This window comes from Xyrauchen texanus, chromosome 48 (assembly GCF_025860055.1).
Source record: "Xyrauchen texanus isolate HMW12.3.18 chromosome 48, RBS_HiC_50CHRs, whole genome shotgun sequence".
In the NCBI taxonomy this organism is placed as follows: Eukaryota; Metazoa; Chordata; class Actinopteri; order Cypriniformes; family Catostomidae; genus Xyrauchen; species Xyrauchen texanus.
Genome location: NC_068323.1, coordinates 17,988,569 through 18,006,916, shown reverse-complemented (window position 1 = coordinate 18,006,916; position 18,348 = coordinate 17,988,569). Strand labels below are relative to the sequence as shown.

The 18,348-nt window shown below is 39.3% G+C and overlaps 1 protein-coding gene across 1 annotated transcript; it reads left to right on the top strand.

Moving 5' to 3' along the window:
• Positions 1-1,622: 1,622 nt before the first annotated feature.
• Positions 1,623-4,019, top strand: LOC127640041 (beta-1,3-galactosyltransferase 2-like). The gene is made up of 2 exons (XM_052122415.1): positions 1,623-1,713; positions 2,957-4,019. Exons 1-2 carry the CDS (start codon positions 1,680-1,682, stop codon positions 3,931-3,933), a joined length of 1,011 nt encoding a protein of 336 aa, XP_051978375.1. The 5' UTR covers positions 1,623-1,679; the 3' UTR covers positions 3,934-4,019.
• The last annotated feature ends 14,329 nt before the right edge of the window (positions 4,020-18,348 follow it).

Sequence of the window (18,348 nt, the reverse complement as noted above, 5' to 3'; positions counted from 1 at the left end):
TGACCCCTAATTATCAAGAGTAGCGGTTCGGCTTGCTTCCCACATACACACACACACAAACACCAACGCCACTTCCGCCAACGCATTCATTCATGCACTTCAGCAATAGTTGCGTGAGTATATGAATTCCTTTTTTTTTATTATTAGTATTCTACTAGAGGGAACATTATTTGACATTTAATATTGTTGTATTTTCCTTTTTTTTTCTTTTATGGTTGTTGATGAGATCTGGACTCTTGAATCTACCAAATTAAATGCGGGATTGGAGCGGATCCTCTGCCATACCTCCATTTATTTATTTATTTATTTCATTGTTTTGTTTGGTTTTTGTTGTTTCCCTTTTCTGCAAGTGTTTAAGTCAAGGTGTAAAAAGGTACATGTAATATGTTGACTTTTGTTTGGAAAAATATAACCTAAACATGAACTTGAAATCTCTTTCTCTTGCCTTATTATTTTGAAAAGTCATTTGTATGTATGTATGTAGGTGGTTCTTTTAGAGCTTATCTGTGGCATCTTTTTGTATATTGACAGGCTTACTCCTGTCTGGCACCCGAAAAAACTTTATTTATCCATCTATCCATCCATCGTCAACCGCTTATCCTGTGTACAGGGTCGCGGGGGGCTGGAGCCTATCCCAGCTAACATTGGGCGAAAGGCGGGGAAAACTTTATTTAGATCAATTTAATTAATTATTTGATTTAAATTGTTTCCTGGGAGCTGCCACCGTTACATATGCATAATGGAACCTACCTGGTGAGAGGTGTGCACAACCAATGAATGTGAGAGAACAAAATGTTCTGCATCTTGTACCATCAACGCCGCAGCAGTAACCACTCGCAAACACACACAGGGAGGCCTTTGGCGTCTGCATCTAGGGTTTTTGACAAATATACCATTGCTCTGTTTGTTCCACCATGGGACTGAGCGAGGATCTAGCACAGTTAAAAAAAACGGTTGCATTGCGTTTCTTTTTCAAAGCACAGCTCCATCCACACCAAACACCATAGAAGACAGATTCAAGAGATTCTTTCATTTTTAAGTTCTTCACAGCCTAAATTTTTACATTGTCACAGTGGAAGCTTCACCTTGAGTTTTACATGTCATGCAAATAATGTTGGTGAGGTGACAAGGTTACCTGGCAATTTTAATGCCCTTGAACAATAAAATAAATAGTTTATGTTAAGAACTGCCTGAAAAAATGGGGAGGTATCTTAAGATGCTTACTGTACATAGGTACTTAATTGGTAAGTCTCTGTTCTGTCACACTTGTCCCTTTTTAGAATAGTATCCATGAACATATGCCATTGAAATGATTGTTAAGCATTGATAAATTACTACATACATGGCACCTTTAGCAAATGTGGTTACAGATACTTTTAAAGGTTAAATATTCATAAACCTTTAAAAAATCCACTTCACCCAACAGTGTGTCAGTTGCCATCAGAAATACAAGAATGATTGCTTGACAGGGGTAACATGATCCTTTTGTAGTAGCAAAGTGAATTAGCATGAGTAACAAATTTTCCAACATACTGTAACACACTAGAAAGCCTTACTAGGTGGTTTTTGAAGGATGCAACAGGAGAGAGGGAAGGACAAAAGGCTCTTGCTCACTATCAGAGGAGGAGCTCACCTGTCAACACACAGGTGACAAGATTTCAAGCTAATTCTGTGGTGAGATGTGTATTGACATTACTCTCAGGAAAAGATCAAGTATGTGAGTTTATTTTACAGATTTTATTTTGTATCACTTGTGATGCTTTAAGCAACTTTTTTAAGTGAAATTAGTTTTGGTGTTGTACAGCTTTCAAGCCAGGAGTGTAAATAACGTATGTTTTTTATCTTAAAGAGGCACAGTGTTCTGGCATTTTATAAACTACACAAGTTAAGTCATTTTTATTTGTATAGCACCTTTCACAGCACACATCGTTTCAAAGCAGCTTTACGGAAAATCAGGCATTAACAGAAAATTAGTCATCATTGTGTAGTTTGCTAAAATATTATTGTGAATCGTGTTTAAAAATAAGTAATTAAATAATCATTGTATTTAGAAATGCAGTGAGCAAGCTGAAGGCGAGGAAGGAAATTAAGCCTCCATAAGATGTTGGTTAATGAAGAAAAATAACCTTGGTAGAAACCAGATTCACTGTTGGGGCCAGTTCCCCTCTTACTAATGGTGAACCCTGATTGGATTAGAAGCTTGATGGACCAGGCACTCATTATTATTTTCTTCCATTTGATCCATTAAGTTACTCAGAAGAAAAAAATGCTCTTCATATAAAACTAAACACTTCTTGTAAGATTAACTTACAGTATCTATGAATAAAAAATTCATTTAAAAAATAAAGATAAAAATTCAAATAACAAAACAATTGTGTATATTCAGGTATATTCATTAATTAATAATGCGTTGCCGTGATCCTCACTTTAAAATAATTAGTAATTCCTTCATGTTTATGTGTTAACACTTGACTCATTACTTACGGGTTACCAAAATTATTTTAAAAAGACCTCCAGCAACATCAAACCTGCCGAAGTTACTAATTTGTAATGAACAGAAAAGATATCCCAAGGAATACACAGGTTGGGCACATGCATCTGTAAGATGACTATGATACTCTACTAGACACTGCAGACTAGACACTAGACACTTTTGATTAGTAATAGCCATAGTTAGTTGATATTTCTCAATGAGGAAAATCCAATTCAGTAATTATTGATTACCTAACAGTGAACTACCTCAGTCATCAGTCCACTATTACTTACTGATTGGTTAATCATGTTTCCATATTAGTTAATAGTAGTAACTAGTGGTAAAGTGTTAATGTAGTACTACTCATTAATCCTGCATTAATTCCTGCATAGTTACCAATTAATGATGGACCATTATTATAAAGTGTTACCGATTCTTCATATGATGCAACCTACTTTCAATAACCTCTTTTTCTCCTTTTAGCCTCATTCAGACAGATGGTCTATAAGAGTTGGCTATTAGTAGGTCTCCTGATCCTTGGCAATGTTTTCTTGCTATGCTTTATGATTGCTACCCTTGAGAGAAGGAAATGGTGGAAGCTGGAGAAAATATCAGAGACCTATCATGTTGCTTACCCCCAAAAATACAGATTTATCATTGACCAGCCACAGAAGTGTCAACAGCAAAACCCATTTATGGTGGTTATTGTCCCTGTGGCCCCTGAGAACTTTGAGGCACGCAATGCTATCAGGACTACATGGGGGAGTACAAATCTGGTCAGGGACAAAATGGTGCTGGTTCTTTTTCTGCTGGGCTCACATAGAAAATCTGGTCAAGATACATTGCAGGACCAACTCCAGATTGAAAGCCAGCAGTACCAAGACCTGCTACAGAGTAACTTCCAGGATTCCTATAGGAACTTAACCATCAAAACCATGGTGATGATGGAATGGCTGAGCAGGAATTGTCCACAGGCATCCTATGCTGTTAAGGTGGATGCAGATGTGTTACTTAACATAAGAAACCTATTATATATGCTTGTGAATCTGAAAGAACTACAAAGCAACTACATCACTGGCCTAGTACTGTTCAGCAACAGTGTCTCGAGAGACCCATCTAGTAAGTTTTTTCTCCCCTACGATGTGTACCCCAAAAACAGATTTCCTCCATATCCAGTGGGAATGTGTTACATCTTTTCAATGGACCTTCCAATGAAGATTCTAAAAGTCTCCAGGCAAATTAAACCCATATTTATAGAGGATGCATATCTTGGCATGTGTTTAAAGCATTTGGGAATTAAACCTAGAAAACCACCAAATATGCAACAGTTTGTGGTCCAACAACCTCAACAATACAATCGCTGTTTCTACTCTAGTCGGATAGCAATACTTACAGACTGCCCGACTCAGCTGATTACTTATTGGACAGATATTCACTCCTCCAACACACCCTGCTTCTGAGATTTGGAAAGAAGAGAATATATCTAAAGTTTCAAGTTCTGTTTAATTTATTTTACAAAACCAAACCAACCTATTTGCTTTTACAATGTGTGCATGTGTGTGCTTGTGAATCTGCATTGATTAATTTGCATTCTGAACACAAAGGATGCATTGTCCAATCAAGAACAATGGAAAAATAGCACAAATTTGAAATGTAAAGCAATTTTTTTTTTTACAACACTCCTTTTCACCCTTTAAATTTCTTAACACACCACGTTTGTGACTTCTTGTAAGTTTATGATGTGATGGTTTTATGTAAATGAACACTGACTCACTCAGTAAATAAATACATAGAAATACACACTGAAAAATATGTATAATGTACAAAATGTAAACTTGTGAAATATGTGATTTTTTACTCCCCCCAAAATTATGTTTCTGTTCAAGAACTGTGGAATCTCTCATGTTCATAATGTAAATTAAAGGAATATTCTGGGTTCAATAGAAGTTAAGCCAAATTGACAGCATTTGAGGTATGGTATTGATTACCAGAAAAAATACTCATCCCGTTTATTTAAAAATGGTGGTTACAGTACAGCACTTACAGTAGACATTAAAATACACATTGTTTAAAAAGTATACCCTACTAAAAAAATCCAGCATTGCTCATCACCAGTTTAAGATGTGTTTTGTGTGCTGGTGAACATACCAGGCTTTTTATATAATAATTCAGCTTCACTTGAAAGACCATGCTGGTCAACCAACTTCACCAGCTGTGTTTTGCTGGTGAAAAGCATGGCTATGCTGGTGCACCAGCTAGACCAGCACCAAACAAGCACTACTAGCTTAACTAGCTTGGGAATGCATGCTGGTTAAACTGGATTTATTGCAGGGTAGTCAAATGAAAACATAATACATGTTCACATGATTTTAGTGTTTTGAATTGGCTTACTAACCCTGACCAATGTCAAAGTTAAATCCAATATTACAACTTTGTTTCCACGATGACGCGACGCCATAGATAATGTAGATAAAATCTCTATTCTACATGAACTTAGTATCATAAAAAGCCATTTTATCATACTAAATTAATGTAGAATACAGATTGTATCTACATTAGCACATATTATGTTTACATCTTGTGGATTTACTATTGACATCAAAATTTGTTTTGTGGTAATCAATTTTATGCCTCAAATGCTGCAGATTAAGCTTAATTTAAATCAAACTTGGAATATTCTTTTTTAATATACCTCGACAGCCTTTAAGGAGCTTTTTGTACCTGACATTTACCTTAAACATTTCTTTAGATGTTGTAACCTAAAGTTCAGTTTTATTAAAGAATAGTTTTAACTTGAATAAGTGCAGAACTAACATATCTATTAAGCAGTACAATAAAATCTGAATCTTGCACCTCCAGATATGTGGACTGACCAAAGCAGCAAATGGTACAGGAAATTTTGCATCCTGTAAAATATTTGCAGGCTATGCAAAGCATGCACCACTCCCATACTTGGTAGACATGCCAGACAGCCAACGTAGAGGCAGGAAAAGTAATTTGACTGTATGTCCTATCAGCTTCTGAGCTTCTTGGTTACCACTATTTAGCAGCAGAGCTCTGCCAAACCAAGTCTTTACATGTAGCCTACGTTGAGTATGAACAATAAGTTGCTATGAATTTACATTAAGTCTTGGTCCATTAAAATTCAGTTTCAGATTAAGGGACCTACTTTATGCTATAAGTCATTTGCACAATGTCAGTGGGCATGGCCATGAAGTTTTGTTTTTTTCATGCAAGCATGTATGTTTCCACTGGTGCGTGGCGAGCAAAAGTGAGCGAGTGTTCCCTTTCAATTCAGTCATGAATGCTGCGTCATTGACACTATGGGGTTATCAATCTCTGAAATGCTTTAAAATCTCGCCACTTTTAATTGGTAGAAAGCACTTTGCACTCCACATCCCTCGTGCGTGTAGAGGGCATATATAACGACAGTGCACGGCACTAATTTTCTCCTTCAGGTTGCCGATAATCACTCTTTCGTACTCTACACGGACATTTTTTTTCGTTCTACTAGAATCGCCATCAAGACTTCACCTCTCACAATGGATGGATCAGAGATTTCTTCTAACCCTTGTGGCGCACCAGCCATAGTGGATACTAACCTTCACTGTTGAACAGCAGTGTTGGAATTTTTCCTTCTGTGGACAGTGGGCAAACGAGATATTTTCACCGCTTTCACCGCATCACTGTGCTAGGATTATTTTATGGCCCGTGGGCCTCAACAGTAAGTATCCTTTTGATTATTCAATTATTTGATTGTATTGTATTGTTTTCTGTAAGCATGTAACATAAGCGCTACAGCCTGATTGTGTTTGTGTGTATCTGTATACTGTGCATAATCATCTTTATAAAGATGGTGTTTTACAAATGTTTCCACAAGCATACAAAAACAAGCATATTTCACTGTCTGGCAGGCACGGGCACTGTTTGACCAATCACTAAAAAAGCACTTAACCAGTCACAAAAAAAAAAATTATTAAAAAAAATTAAATAAATAAATAATAATTCTTGTTGCACTTTAATCTGTTTTGAATTCTATTCTGATGCTAGTGAAACTTGGTAATATGGCACTTGCCTGGGTGGAGCCCACAAGGACACAGCTCTCACCGAGTTTGATTGCATTTTTGGAGGGTGCATAAAAACATGGAATGCTTTGCTCTCAGCACGCTTTAGTTCTGAAAGCCGAAGCCATTACCCTCTCCTCCAGCAAAACCTTATGTGACTTCCAAGGGAACACACAAGGGAGGCGCGTGAGGACGGGTGCTATGTCACGAACATTATCCTTTCCTGGCATACAGCACATGCCTTGCCTGTTCTGTGGCGATTGTTGTCATAAACCGTTCACGGCGGTTTATGTCAGGAATACTTTGTCATTGGGCTACATTAGTGGGATATGTATGTGCTCAGGTGAGACGTTTACCAAAACGTCCCACCGTGGGCGGAAATATGGGCTGAAGTACCGATACTTGAAGATTTCCTGTTTAAGCTTAAAAAAAGAAAGAAAATATGTGCACCTCTGAGTTTCGCCACCAGTTTTTCCAGAGATGCATGAACTGCTTATTATGGCATGACATTCTCACTATTTAGTGAGAGTTCAAGTCTCTGGCACCTTGCTGTGCTAATTAAACATGCTTCTCGTTTCCCCTGCCATTGTAAGCCGGGAACAGAGTGTGTAATTTCCTCTGTAACGCAGGACAGTTTCACCCTGTTTTTACTCTGGTTGGCAACATTCCAGGAACAAAGAAATTTTCTAGTTGCCAAAAAGGATGGAGGATTACTTCCCATTTCTGTTCAAAATGATTACTGAGAAACAAATTCCATCTTAGGTTTGTCAAATGGCCTGGTTTGTATTGATCAACCCGAAAGATGCTTACTTTCACATACACTTAGCCCCTCATCACAGGCCATTCTTGAGATTTGCCTTCGAGCGGACTGCTTACCAGTCCCACCTTACTGCTTATCCCTGTCTCCTCGCACATTCACAAAATGTGTTGATGCAGCACTCCATCCACTGAGACTAGCATGTTAACACCCAGCTGTTAGATTTAATTCCTCAACTCTTTTTCTATGATGGGGGGCCTGATGGAAAAATGCATTAATTCCATTCACCAGTGTTTGAACATTTTCAAGCTAGGAAAAACTGTCTGTATGAACAAACAACCAAATTCTAACAGCTGTAACCATAGTGACAGTGACCAAAGTAAATATCAAAGATGGCGACATCCATAACACTGCAACGTCTTATCACAGCTGATGCCATGTTATAAAAATAAACAAGTCCAATCGAGGCGCAAGTTAATCCGTCAGATCATTCAAAGCCGCTGTTGGTAAATTATGATCTGATGGATGAACTCGCACCTCGATTGGACTTGTTTATTTAATTGATGCCATATTATTAAATAAACAATTCAGTCCAGGCATGAGTTGGTTTTTAACCGGATGACAAGCAGCTATTATCTCCATCTCTACATTATCGCGTACCCTACATTATCTCAGTTAGTGTCCGAGTTCATGAAACACACGAGACACAGTTGTGTACAGTGCAGCATGGCTCTCTTACATTATATGACTTCACATGCAACTTGTTGTCCAGAACGTTTCCGTTCACACAGCACTGGTTTGCTGAAAATGAAAAATTTCAGACCTGAAAATTTCCAGGTGTCTGTTTGGTTACAGAATGCGGTTCTCACTCTCCTAAATAACTGAATTCTGTTTGAACGTAACCGTATTAAGAACCGAAAACAGGACTGAAAATCATATTCTGCTACAGTGTGAACGTGTCCAATAATTATGTGGAAGCAATAATTTTCTTTTAATTTTAGACAACAAATATGCAGTAATATGCAATGTAAAAACAATTAGGACTACAATCATAAGCAGCTTTCATTGTTTCTTCTTAATAAGTACTTTGTTTGGCATTAAAGACTGTGCTAATAGAGATGAGTATACATTCATAACCAGTACTGTGTACCTAAGCATTTTACTGCAGCTTTGCCAAACTGAAGTAAGTACAATATCCCTCAAGAGATTTGATTCATTAAAGCATGAAAACATTAAGGTTTCGACTGTAACCATGGTTCCCTGAAAGGAGGGAATGAATGCTGCATCATAGCTGACAATATGGGGTGCAAGCGATAGCCTGTGATGAGAGGCTATATGTACGTGAAAAGTAAGCATCTTTCAGGTTGATCAATACAAATCAGTCCATAGGACGAACCTGAGACAGAAATAGTTTCTGAATAATCATTTTGAACAGAAACCTTGCAAGTGCTCATTTCAAGTGTCTCAGATTCAAAATGGGATGTAATCATCTGTCCATTTTGCAGACTAGAAAATAGCGGCTGTATAATCTGCTGTAGGCATCATCAACTGAGACCATCTCTATCGTATCTTTTGCGAGGAGATTTAATATCTCTGAGTAGAGAATCGGCGTGTCCCGCACTGTTACGATGGAGGAAATAATACATTGAAGCAAGGCGGCCGCCACACAAACTGTAACACATACCCTTGTTCTATTGACCACAACATACAACTGAGAATACCCGGAAGATGGTGCTACGCATCCGTGTAATGAGTTAGATGACACAGGAGCCTCTCTGTGCCTGGATGCATGCTGCTTGTCCTCAGGAAACGCTCACGATTTGTGAATTGTACTGATGCATGACTTGTAAAAGAGCTCTTTATTTTGAACATGTTTGTGCCCTGAGCAATGGCATCTAGACTTGTATTCTTTATTGGTTCATGACACACACTTGGCACGAAGCCAACAACATTGGAAACATAAACACAATTTTGTTGTCGGTCCCAGGAAGCATCAAGGAGAATGATAGAAGCTGTGCAGGGATATCCGTGGGCTCCGGTCCACACTTCATGCCAGTGACATCAGGAACACTGCTCCGATTTGGCAAATGCCTCCCGCTAGGACAAGGGCTTCTCTGGACTGCAATCTTGCACTTGGAACAGGGGAATTGGGACCTCACAGGGGGCTCCATCACTATTTTGCGATTTAGCGGTCACATTGACCTGAGGAGTGCAAGCAGGGATGTAGTGGAGGCTAAACGTACGTAAACGCCGTTTACGCACCTCCCAAAATTCGGAAATAGCGTTTACCCACCTCCAAAGTGGGTTTATCCGCCTCTAAATTGCGTTTATCCACCTCTAAATAGATAGTTCCTAAGCCATTTTAAATTAAGCTTATGTCGTTTTAGTTTCATATTGTTCATTATTAGTTTCATAGGTTGTTAAACCTAAGACGAAGTCTTTCATAATGCGCTGCTGCAAGTGTTTCCCATGCGCGTGCATCGATATTGACTACTACCAGCTATATACAGCATGCTGACCTCAAAAATCCAGCTGTATTCTAACAATAACTTAGCTCTCCTTATTATAGGCTCCTTGTATGCTGGCTAATAAGTAATAACTGACAGTGCTGTTTTGGACAGATTTATGCAGCGGTGTTCCATGATGGAGAGAGAGCACGAGAGGTATGGGTGAGAGAGAGAGAGAGAGAGAGAGAGAGGGACGAGCGAGAAGTAGCCTAGTGCTGCGCGAATGCGCTACGGCTCTCTGCAATCAAATACGATTTTAAATAGGCTTAGTAAAAAATAAAAAATACATCGAAAATCAATGTGTGGCGGTCAGCGCTGATATTGATATCTGAATATAATCTGTTAAATTTATGTGTTTAGAACCACTGTATATTATTTTGTGTTCAAAATGGAACTTATATTGTCTTCTGTTAATTACAGAAACAGAGTTTTCTTAAAATTAAAATATGTGGCACCAGATTCATTCTTCTGTCGTTAATCTGCACTATTTTACTATCTAAACTATTTTGATAATCAATTAGTTGGGTTGAGTCATTTTTTAAGACAAAAGTAAAAAATTCTTTGATTCCAGCTTGTTAAATGTGAATATGTTCTAGTGTCTTCTCTCTGTGACAGTAAACTGAATATCTTTCAGTTGTGGACAAAACGAGACATTTGAGGACGTCATCCTCCTGGGCTTTTGGGAAACACTGATCCACATTGTTCTGACATATTATAGACCAAACAACTAATTGATTAATCGAGAAAATATTCAACAGATTAATCGACTATGAAAATAATCCCAAATCCCTAATCATTATGTACAAGTGCATTGCATTGGAAGCCCTGGATATAAGCCTCCCTCTCTATCTCTCTTAAATATTTTTGTTCTCTCTCTTTTGTCATTTAGTAAACTTTATAGATTTCAACCATATTATACCTTCTTGGGTCTCTTTAACAAGAACTTAGATTAATGTGTAAGGTATGGCGGAGGATCAGTGCCTTAACAGATTCCCGAACAAACAAGAACTTACTGTTAAAAACCCCCCTAATTACTGAAATAGAGCCAACCAGCCTCCACAAGCACAATAAATGTATTGACAAAGAGACAATGAACTATTGACAGAGAACCGCATGTGACATCCGCATGCTCACCACGTGCTTATCGTGTGGACAGGAAGGGGAAACTTTGAACGTAAAAATGTGTGTGTGTGTGTGTTTTTCAGTTAAACACAGAACTGCATATTGCTAATGAAATACGTGTAATCCCTGTATGTTGTGTATTTCTGAGGTATATCAAACTCGTTAGAACTGTTTCGTTGTGTGTTTTAAACTCTGAGGCCTCATATTTAATAGCCTCATTGTATATTCCCTTATTAATTGTACTAAATATACCTTTCTTGGTATCAAATTAAACCTTACGATTTGTCCGAGCTGAATTCGAATATAAGATCTCTGTAGAATGATATTACGCGATGTTTTACTATCTTTTGAGTCATTCAGCCCAAAATCTCTTACCGTCATAAACCCAGCCAGAAACATGCAAATGAGCCTTGACAAAGGAATCATTCTCCTGCCCAGAGTAATGGAGGCCTTTACGACCTCCAAAGGAATGTTCAGAGAAGTGTTGACCCTCCCTTCATTCTCTTACTGAGAAAGAGAAATGAACCCTGTTAATCCTATATATATATTCTATATATCCATGTGATAAATATTGACATGTATCTAATGTGCCATCTCACATTTTCCCTTAAATGTGCTTGATCTGTGTTTTCTTGCAAACTAATGGGTTAATGTTTCAGACTTTGCATACTATGGTTAACCAAAATCATATGTGTGGCATATTTGGTCTCTATAACTTGGTATTTTGAAGATTGAAATGACTGTGTACATGATATGTCGATAACAACAGCATATTAGTATTACCAGTATGTTTCCTATTTTCTTTCTTGCACATGCAATGGGCAATTTTACAACAAAGAGCAATAAACCAAATTCCCGCCTAGAACTCAAACCCTTCTTATTGGTCGAGCCAATGAGAGGTGGGACCTGTTTCCCGAGGGTATAAAATTGCTGCGCCCACTTCCTATTCTTTTTAGCCCTATCCACTCTCTTAACTCTTATCTTACCAACTCTTATCCTCTTCACTGCTCTTAGCCTCTCTTGCTCTCTGAGCCTTGTGCTCTCTCACTCTCTCGCTGAATGATGCCAAACTGAAGGCCCCAAGGACTCCCAAGTGTGTGCCAGGCTACGGCCTCGACTGCCCATTCACCAAGATCCTCTGACTCTCACTGGTTCTCTCTCTCATCAAGACAACATCATCAAAGATCAACTGGAGCCTCAACAAATTGCATCAGGACAGTTTAATTCAAATGGGACATGCAAGTATCAAACTTAGTCTCATTATTTGATACATTAAGTATCCTTAACCCCTTTCTAAAAAGGGCGTGTCAGAACTAATATGGTGGTTTGCTCAGGCTGTTGATCTGCTGAACTTCAAACAATGCTATAACTTCTTGCCTTCCTGTATTCTGTTTCAGCCCTCTTTCCCTTGGTAAACTGTATGAATGTATGTATATGTATGTTAGAGTAGTTTAAATGTTTAGTCTAGTTAATAAAGTCTTGTTCATGTCACATGTAAAGTTGTCTGTGTCTCAAGCTCATATCTAAAGTCACTAATCATAGATTTTGACTACTTGCTCTTAATACTTAGTAAGAAAGACATTTCCCTTGCCCCGGAAATGTACATTTCTATTAATTAATTAATTAATAACCAAAACTGAGTGTTCACGGGATGAACCGAGTATTTGGTTGTAATGTTAATGTAGCTACATCAAGTTAACCCGATTAACTGATCCAAATATTCATAATCGATTATAACAAGTTATGATTGATTATTAATATTTCATAGATCTGATTCGCTTCCTAATGGTGGAAGAATATAGAGCTGATTCGCTACATAATGGTGGAGAATGATGCGGGCATGATTAAACAAAGGTTATGAGCTTGAACCCCTGTCAACCTAAAAGTGTGCATTGAATAATTCCGGTCAGAATAGGACATGACATGCGAAACGGCATTTGCTTCACTAGTTGCTGGCTTGTTTGGATGCGGATAAAGTGATGGCTTGAATTGACATCTCTACTGTAATTGAAAGAGTCTTAACACATTTAAGCATATTTTCAAAAGGTATCAGTGTACGAGTAATATGATTTTAGCGAAGAAACCCTAATTTCAGTATTAAAGTGTAAGTCTGTTTTGATGAAGGAATCTCAGCTCAGCGGCATGTAAACTGTACTAGAATTGATTGCTTAACCTGTTTCTGAGGAAGAAATCTCAGTACAGTGTTATATAAATGTAGATTTGGGCGATGCTCCCCTTTTCACAGTATAAAGGCCTTACAAATTATAGTTAGATTGATGTCCTTCATCTAAACTTTATCTGTGCATCTGAAAGGCTTAGCTTCCTGGTGGTCAAAACTGTGTTTCACTCACTGAAACTCTGAAGTGCAGTGGTTCCCATGACAACGACTTGTCACAGGAAGTGCTCACTCCAGATAGCACATGTGTTTCCTTCCGACGCCATTTTGTAAACAAACCAGCCTAGGTGGCTAAGCTAACCCAACTTAGCAGCCCCTTAGCTTAGGCTAAGCTAACTAATAGCTTCAACAGTTAGCTGCTAGCATAATTTACATGAAGCCTTTATCTACAGCTTGTGTGCATGCAGAGTGAAGTGATCTAAACCATTTTCCTTTAACCCCATTTCTGGTTTCTGAATTCTCACTTTCTCTTTCATTAACTTTAATTCTTCTCATCTAACTTCACCTGCACCTTTCAGGTGCATCCCTTACTGAACGCTGTTCAGCTAAATTTGCAGTTACTTTGTTAATTAAATCTAAAAACTTAATTACATGTAAACTGTTTAGATAGAGAATAATTTTTATAGTTATTGGGAACTTTCAATGGCACGTTGACTAAACTTTATAGAGGGACAAACACATTGTGTGGTCTTGAACACGCAACAGCTGTGACCAACTATAGAATGATGTCCAAAGCAAATCTAATTGTTAATCATAAGTGCTATTGATTATTCCCAATACAAGGTTATTCTGCTATTTTAATCACTTCTTCAAGTCTTTTTATTATTTTTACTAATAATAGAAGTCAGCTATTCATTTTCCCATTTAACCCTCTTGGTCTAGTGTGGTTTTATTTCCCCATAAAACTGCAAAAGTAACTAGACATACTTTTCTTCTCGATTTTGTGTTTATTTGCAACAAGTTGCTTAAATTTTATGAGCCAGCTACACTAGTAATCTAGACGATTTCTACCGCATAATTTTGAGCACCACTAATAGACACAATCTAATAGGAAAGCTCTTTTCTTCCTCTTTCTTTCTCTTCTTCATGTGTTCAAAGATCAAGCCTGTTGTATGCTATCAGTAAGTGCTGATAAATAATTTGACCCAAAGAAACATCTTAAGTCATTTATTAAATCTAGGCTTACGCTCTTTTAGCAAAGCCACTCAGATCCACACAAATCTGAGCACCCTGCTATTTGCAGCTAAGATAGTAATAATCAGGAACACATTTCAATTGTTAACCACACCTAGCAAAACCTAGCTGTACATTATACACCTTGCTGTCTCACTTTGCCTTTAGCTCCAAATCCTGTTTGATCTTGCATTAGTCTCTTGCCCTTACTCTCACCAGAAGTGTGCCAAAATGTTGCAGATGCTTAGCCTAACTGCCCAGATGGCAGGCCAAAAGGACTGGCTAGGTGTTTTGAGGAACACCCTTTTATCCATGGCTGCTGACGACCTTCAGCAACAGAACAAAAAGCAACTGGAAAACGAGGGAAAAGAACTAATGACAGACGACTCAAACCAGAGGTATGAGCACAAATATCTGACTGAGGTTATCGTCCTGGCCCACAACCTCACAGGTTTGAAACAGGAGGTAAACAACCTCAAACGCCAGATCACTGAGTCCCAAACGGAGCTGACACATGCTAAAAACCGCATAGACCAGCTAGAGATGGAGGCTCAGGACAGACACAAGGACCCTGGCAGAAGGGAGTCACAGGAGGTAATCCACAGACTTCAAACGGCTCTGACAGCTGCTAAACAACAAGAGCAGTTGGAAAAGACAGCCAGAGAGCACCTGGAAAAGGTACTCTTTCACAAAGATTCAATGTTAAAAACAGCAAATTCTGAACTCTTGGACAAAGATGCCAGAATCATGGCCTGTGAAGGTCAACTGAATGTGTCCAGAGCTGAAGTTAAAGTGCTGACTCAGCAGCTGGACAACACCAAAGATGAACTTGACATGGTCCAACGAGAACTGAGACACTCTTACCTGCTGCAAAAGGAACCACAGCAGGAGAGACATCTCACTCCCCACTTGCAATCAGCAGAGAAACCTCCCCAGCCAAGCACAGATTTACAAAGGGGGAGACAAACCCCTCTGCTTAACACGCCATCGGACAGTTTCCTTAAAGCTTCCTGCAGCCGCGGAAGGAAAAGGATTGATTCAGACGAATCTTGAAACGACACGTGTAGCGACACTCAAAGACCTCAACCGAATGGCCAGACATATCCCTGCATTTACACCAGAGCTTGCAGGAGACCACGACGTCCACGCTTACCTGCGAGACATTGACTTTCACCTGCAGTCTTTGATGAGTGTGAACCATCAAGATAGACTCCATCTGATCTGGATCACGTCCAGCCCAGAGTTGCGACGCTTTCTGGCTCGACAGCCAGAAAACATCCAGTCTAACTACCAGCAGCTGAAACAAGCCATCATAAGGGAATTCTCAGAGTCTAAAACGGACTGATCGCTGCCCTAGACACCAAACAGGGTCGGCATGAAACTCCCTATGTTTACTACCACAGACTCAGACGAGCTTACTCGGAGCTCACGAACAAACCTGGGATGGAGGAGGACACCAGCTTCAAGAGCCTTTTCCTCCGAAACCTCCATCCTATGGTAAGTCACCATTTAGGCATTATGGCCTGCCCCCACACAATGCCTATCCAACAACTGCGTGACCTGACACAGAAAGCCTTTAACAAACACAAGGCCTCACCCAGCGAACACCACAGGACGTCCCACAGCAGTCTACAACAACATCCTCCTGTACACCTTTCAAACAGGTGCCAAACAGAGGCTGCACAAAGACAGCTAGAAACGCCTGTTACTGAGTTACAAGAGCTGCTAGCACTAGCAAAAGAGCTCCTGGAACAGAACTCCCCTGAGGAGTACTGGGAAGAACAAACCTCTGACTCTTGCCCAACACCACTCAGGCAAGCTCAAGTCAGCACTGCTGCCAGAGCAGAGTAACACTGCAGACTTCAGACACCTGGTGACTAGGTGCCGAACCAAGGGCTGAACGGCCACCTGCTGCCCTTTTGCTACCAGTACTAGGTCAGTCTGGAACTCTCTCCACACTACACAATGCCCATAACCACTCCCTGCAGCCACAAACAAGCACCTGCCTCAAACAAACTGACTTCATAATGACAGGTGACACACTGTCAAGGCACCTGCTGCCTCTGCACCTGCTGCCTCTGCACCTGCTGCAGAGACCTGGATGTGGCTACTGTCTACATCACCCACCGTGGAACAACCACCTGCTACAAAACCCTCATGATTCACCTGCCATCCGCCATCGTGATGATTGTCGTCCGATGATGTCTCCAACAGGGACATCACCTGGCTAAAAAGGGGACTGTAAGGTATGGCGGAGGATCAGTGCCTTAACAGATTCCCGAACAAACAAGAACTTACTGTTAAAAACCCCCTAATTACTGAAATAGCGCCAACCAGCCTCCACAAGCACAATAAATGTATTGACAAAGAGACAATGAACTATTGACAGAGAACCGCATGTGACATCCGCGATGCTCACCACGTGCTTATCGTGTGGACAGGAAGGGGAAACTTTGAACGTAAAAATGTGTGTGTGTGTGTGTTTTTCAGTTAAACACAGAACTGCATATTGCTAATGAAATACGTGTAATCCCTGTATGTTGTGTATTTCTGAGGTATATCAAACTCGTTAGAACTGTTTCGTTGTGTGTTTTAAACTCTGAGGCCTCATATTTAATAGCCTCATTGTATATTCCCTTATTAATTGTACTAAATATACCTTTCTTGGTATCAAATTAAACCTTACGATTTGTCCGAGCTGAATTCGAATATAAGATCTCTGTAGAATGATATTACGCGATGTTTTACTATCTTTTGAGTCATTCAGCCCAAAATCTCTTACCGTCATAAACCCAGCCAGAAACATGCAAATGAGCCTTGACAAAGGAATCATTCTCCTGCCCAGAGTAATGGAGGCCTTTACGACCTCCAAAGGAATGTTCAGAGAAGTGTTGACCCTCCCTTCATTCTCTTACTGAGAAAGAGAAATGAACCCTGTTAATCCTATATATATATTCTATATATCCATGTGATAAATATTGACATGTATCTAATGTGCCATCTCACATTTTCCCTTAAATGTGCTTGATCTGTGTTTTCTTGCAAACTAATGGGTTAATGTTTCAGACTTTGCATACTATGGTTAACCAAAATCATATGTGTGGCATATTTGGTCTCTATAACTTGGTATTTTGAAGATTGAAATGACTGTGTACATGATATGTCGATAACAACAGCATATTAGTATTACCAGTATGTTTCCTATTTTCTTTCTTGCACATGCAATGGGCAATTTTACAACAAAGAGCAATAAACCAAATTCCCGCCTAGAACTCAAACCCTTCTTATTGGTCGAGCCAATGAGAGGTGGGACCTGTTTCCCGAGGGTATAAAATTGCTGCGCCCACTTCCTCTCACTCTCTTAGCCCTATCCACGCTCTTATCTTACCAACTCTTATCCTCTTCACTGCTCTTAGCCTCTCTTGCTCTCTGAGCCTTGTGCTCTCTCACTCTCTCGCTGAATGATGCCAAACTAAAGGCCCCAAGGACTCCCAAGCATGTGCCAGGCTACGGCCTCGACTGCCCATTCACCAAGATCCTCTGACTCTCACTGGTTCTCTCTCATCAAGACAACATCATCAAAGATCAACTGGAGCCTCAACAAATTGCATCAGGACAGTTTAATTCAAATGGGACATGCAAGTATCAAACTTAGTCTCATTATTTGATACATTAAGTATCCTTAACCCCTTTCTAAAAAGGGCGTGTCAGAACTAATATGATGGTTTGCTCAGGCTGTTGATCTGCTGAACTTCAAACAATGCTATAACTTCTTGCCTTCCTGTATTCTGCTTCAGCCCTCTTTCCCTTGGTAAACTGTATGAATGTATGTATATGTATGTTAGAGTAGTTTAAATGTTTAGTCTAGTTAATAAAGTCTTGTTCATGTCACATGTAAAGTTGTCTGTGTCTCAAGCTCATATCTAAAGTCACTAATCATAGATTTTGACTACTTGCTCTTAATACTTAGTAAGAAAGACATTTCCCTTGCCCCGAAATGTACATTTCTATTAATTAATTAATTAATAACCAAAATTGAGTGTTCACGGGATGAACCGAGTATTTGGTTGTAATGT

Coding starts and splice junctions, on each gene's coding strand:
- LOC127640041 (XM_052122415.1), top strand. CDS start 1,680: ATGTGTATTGACATTACTCTCAGGAAAAGATCAA. Junction 1,714..2,956: donor TACTCTCAGGAAAAGATCAA/GTATGTGAGTTT, acceptor TTCTCCTTTTAG/CCTCATTCAGACAGATGGTC.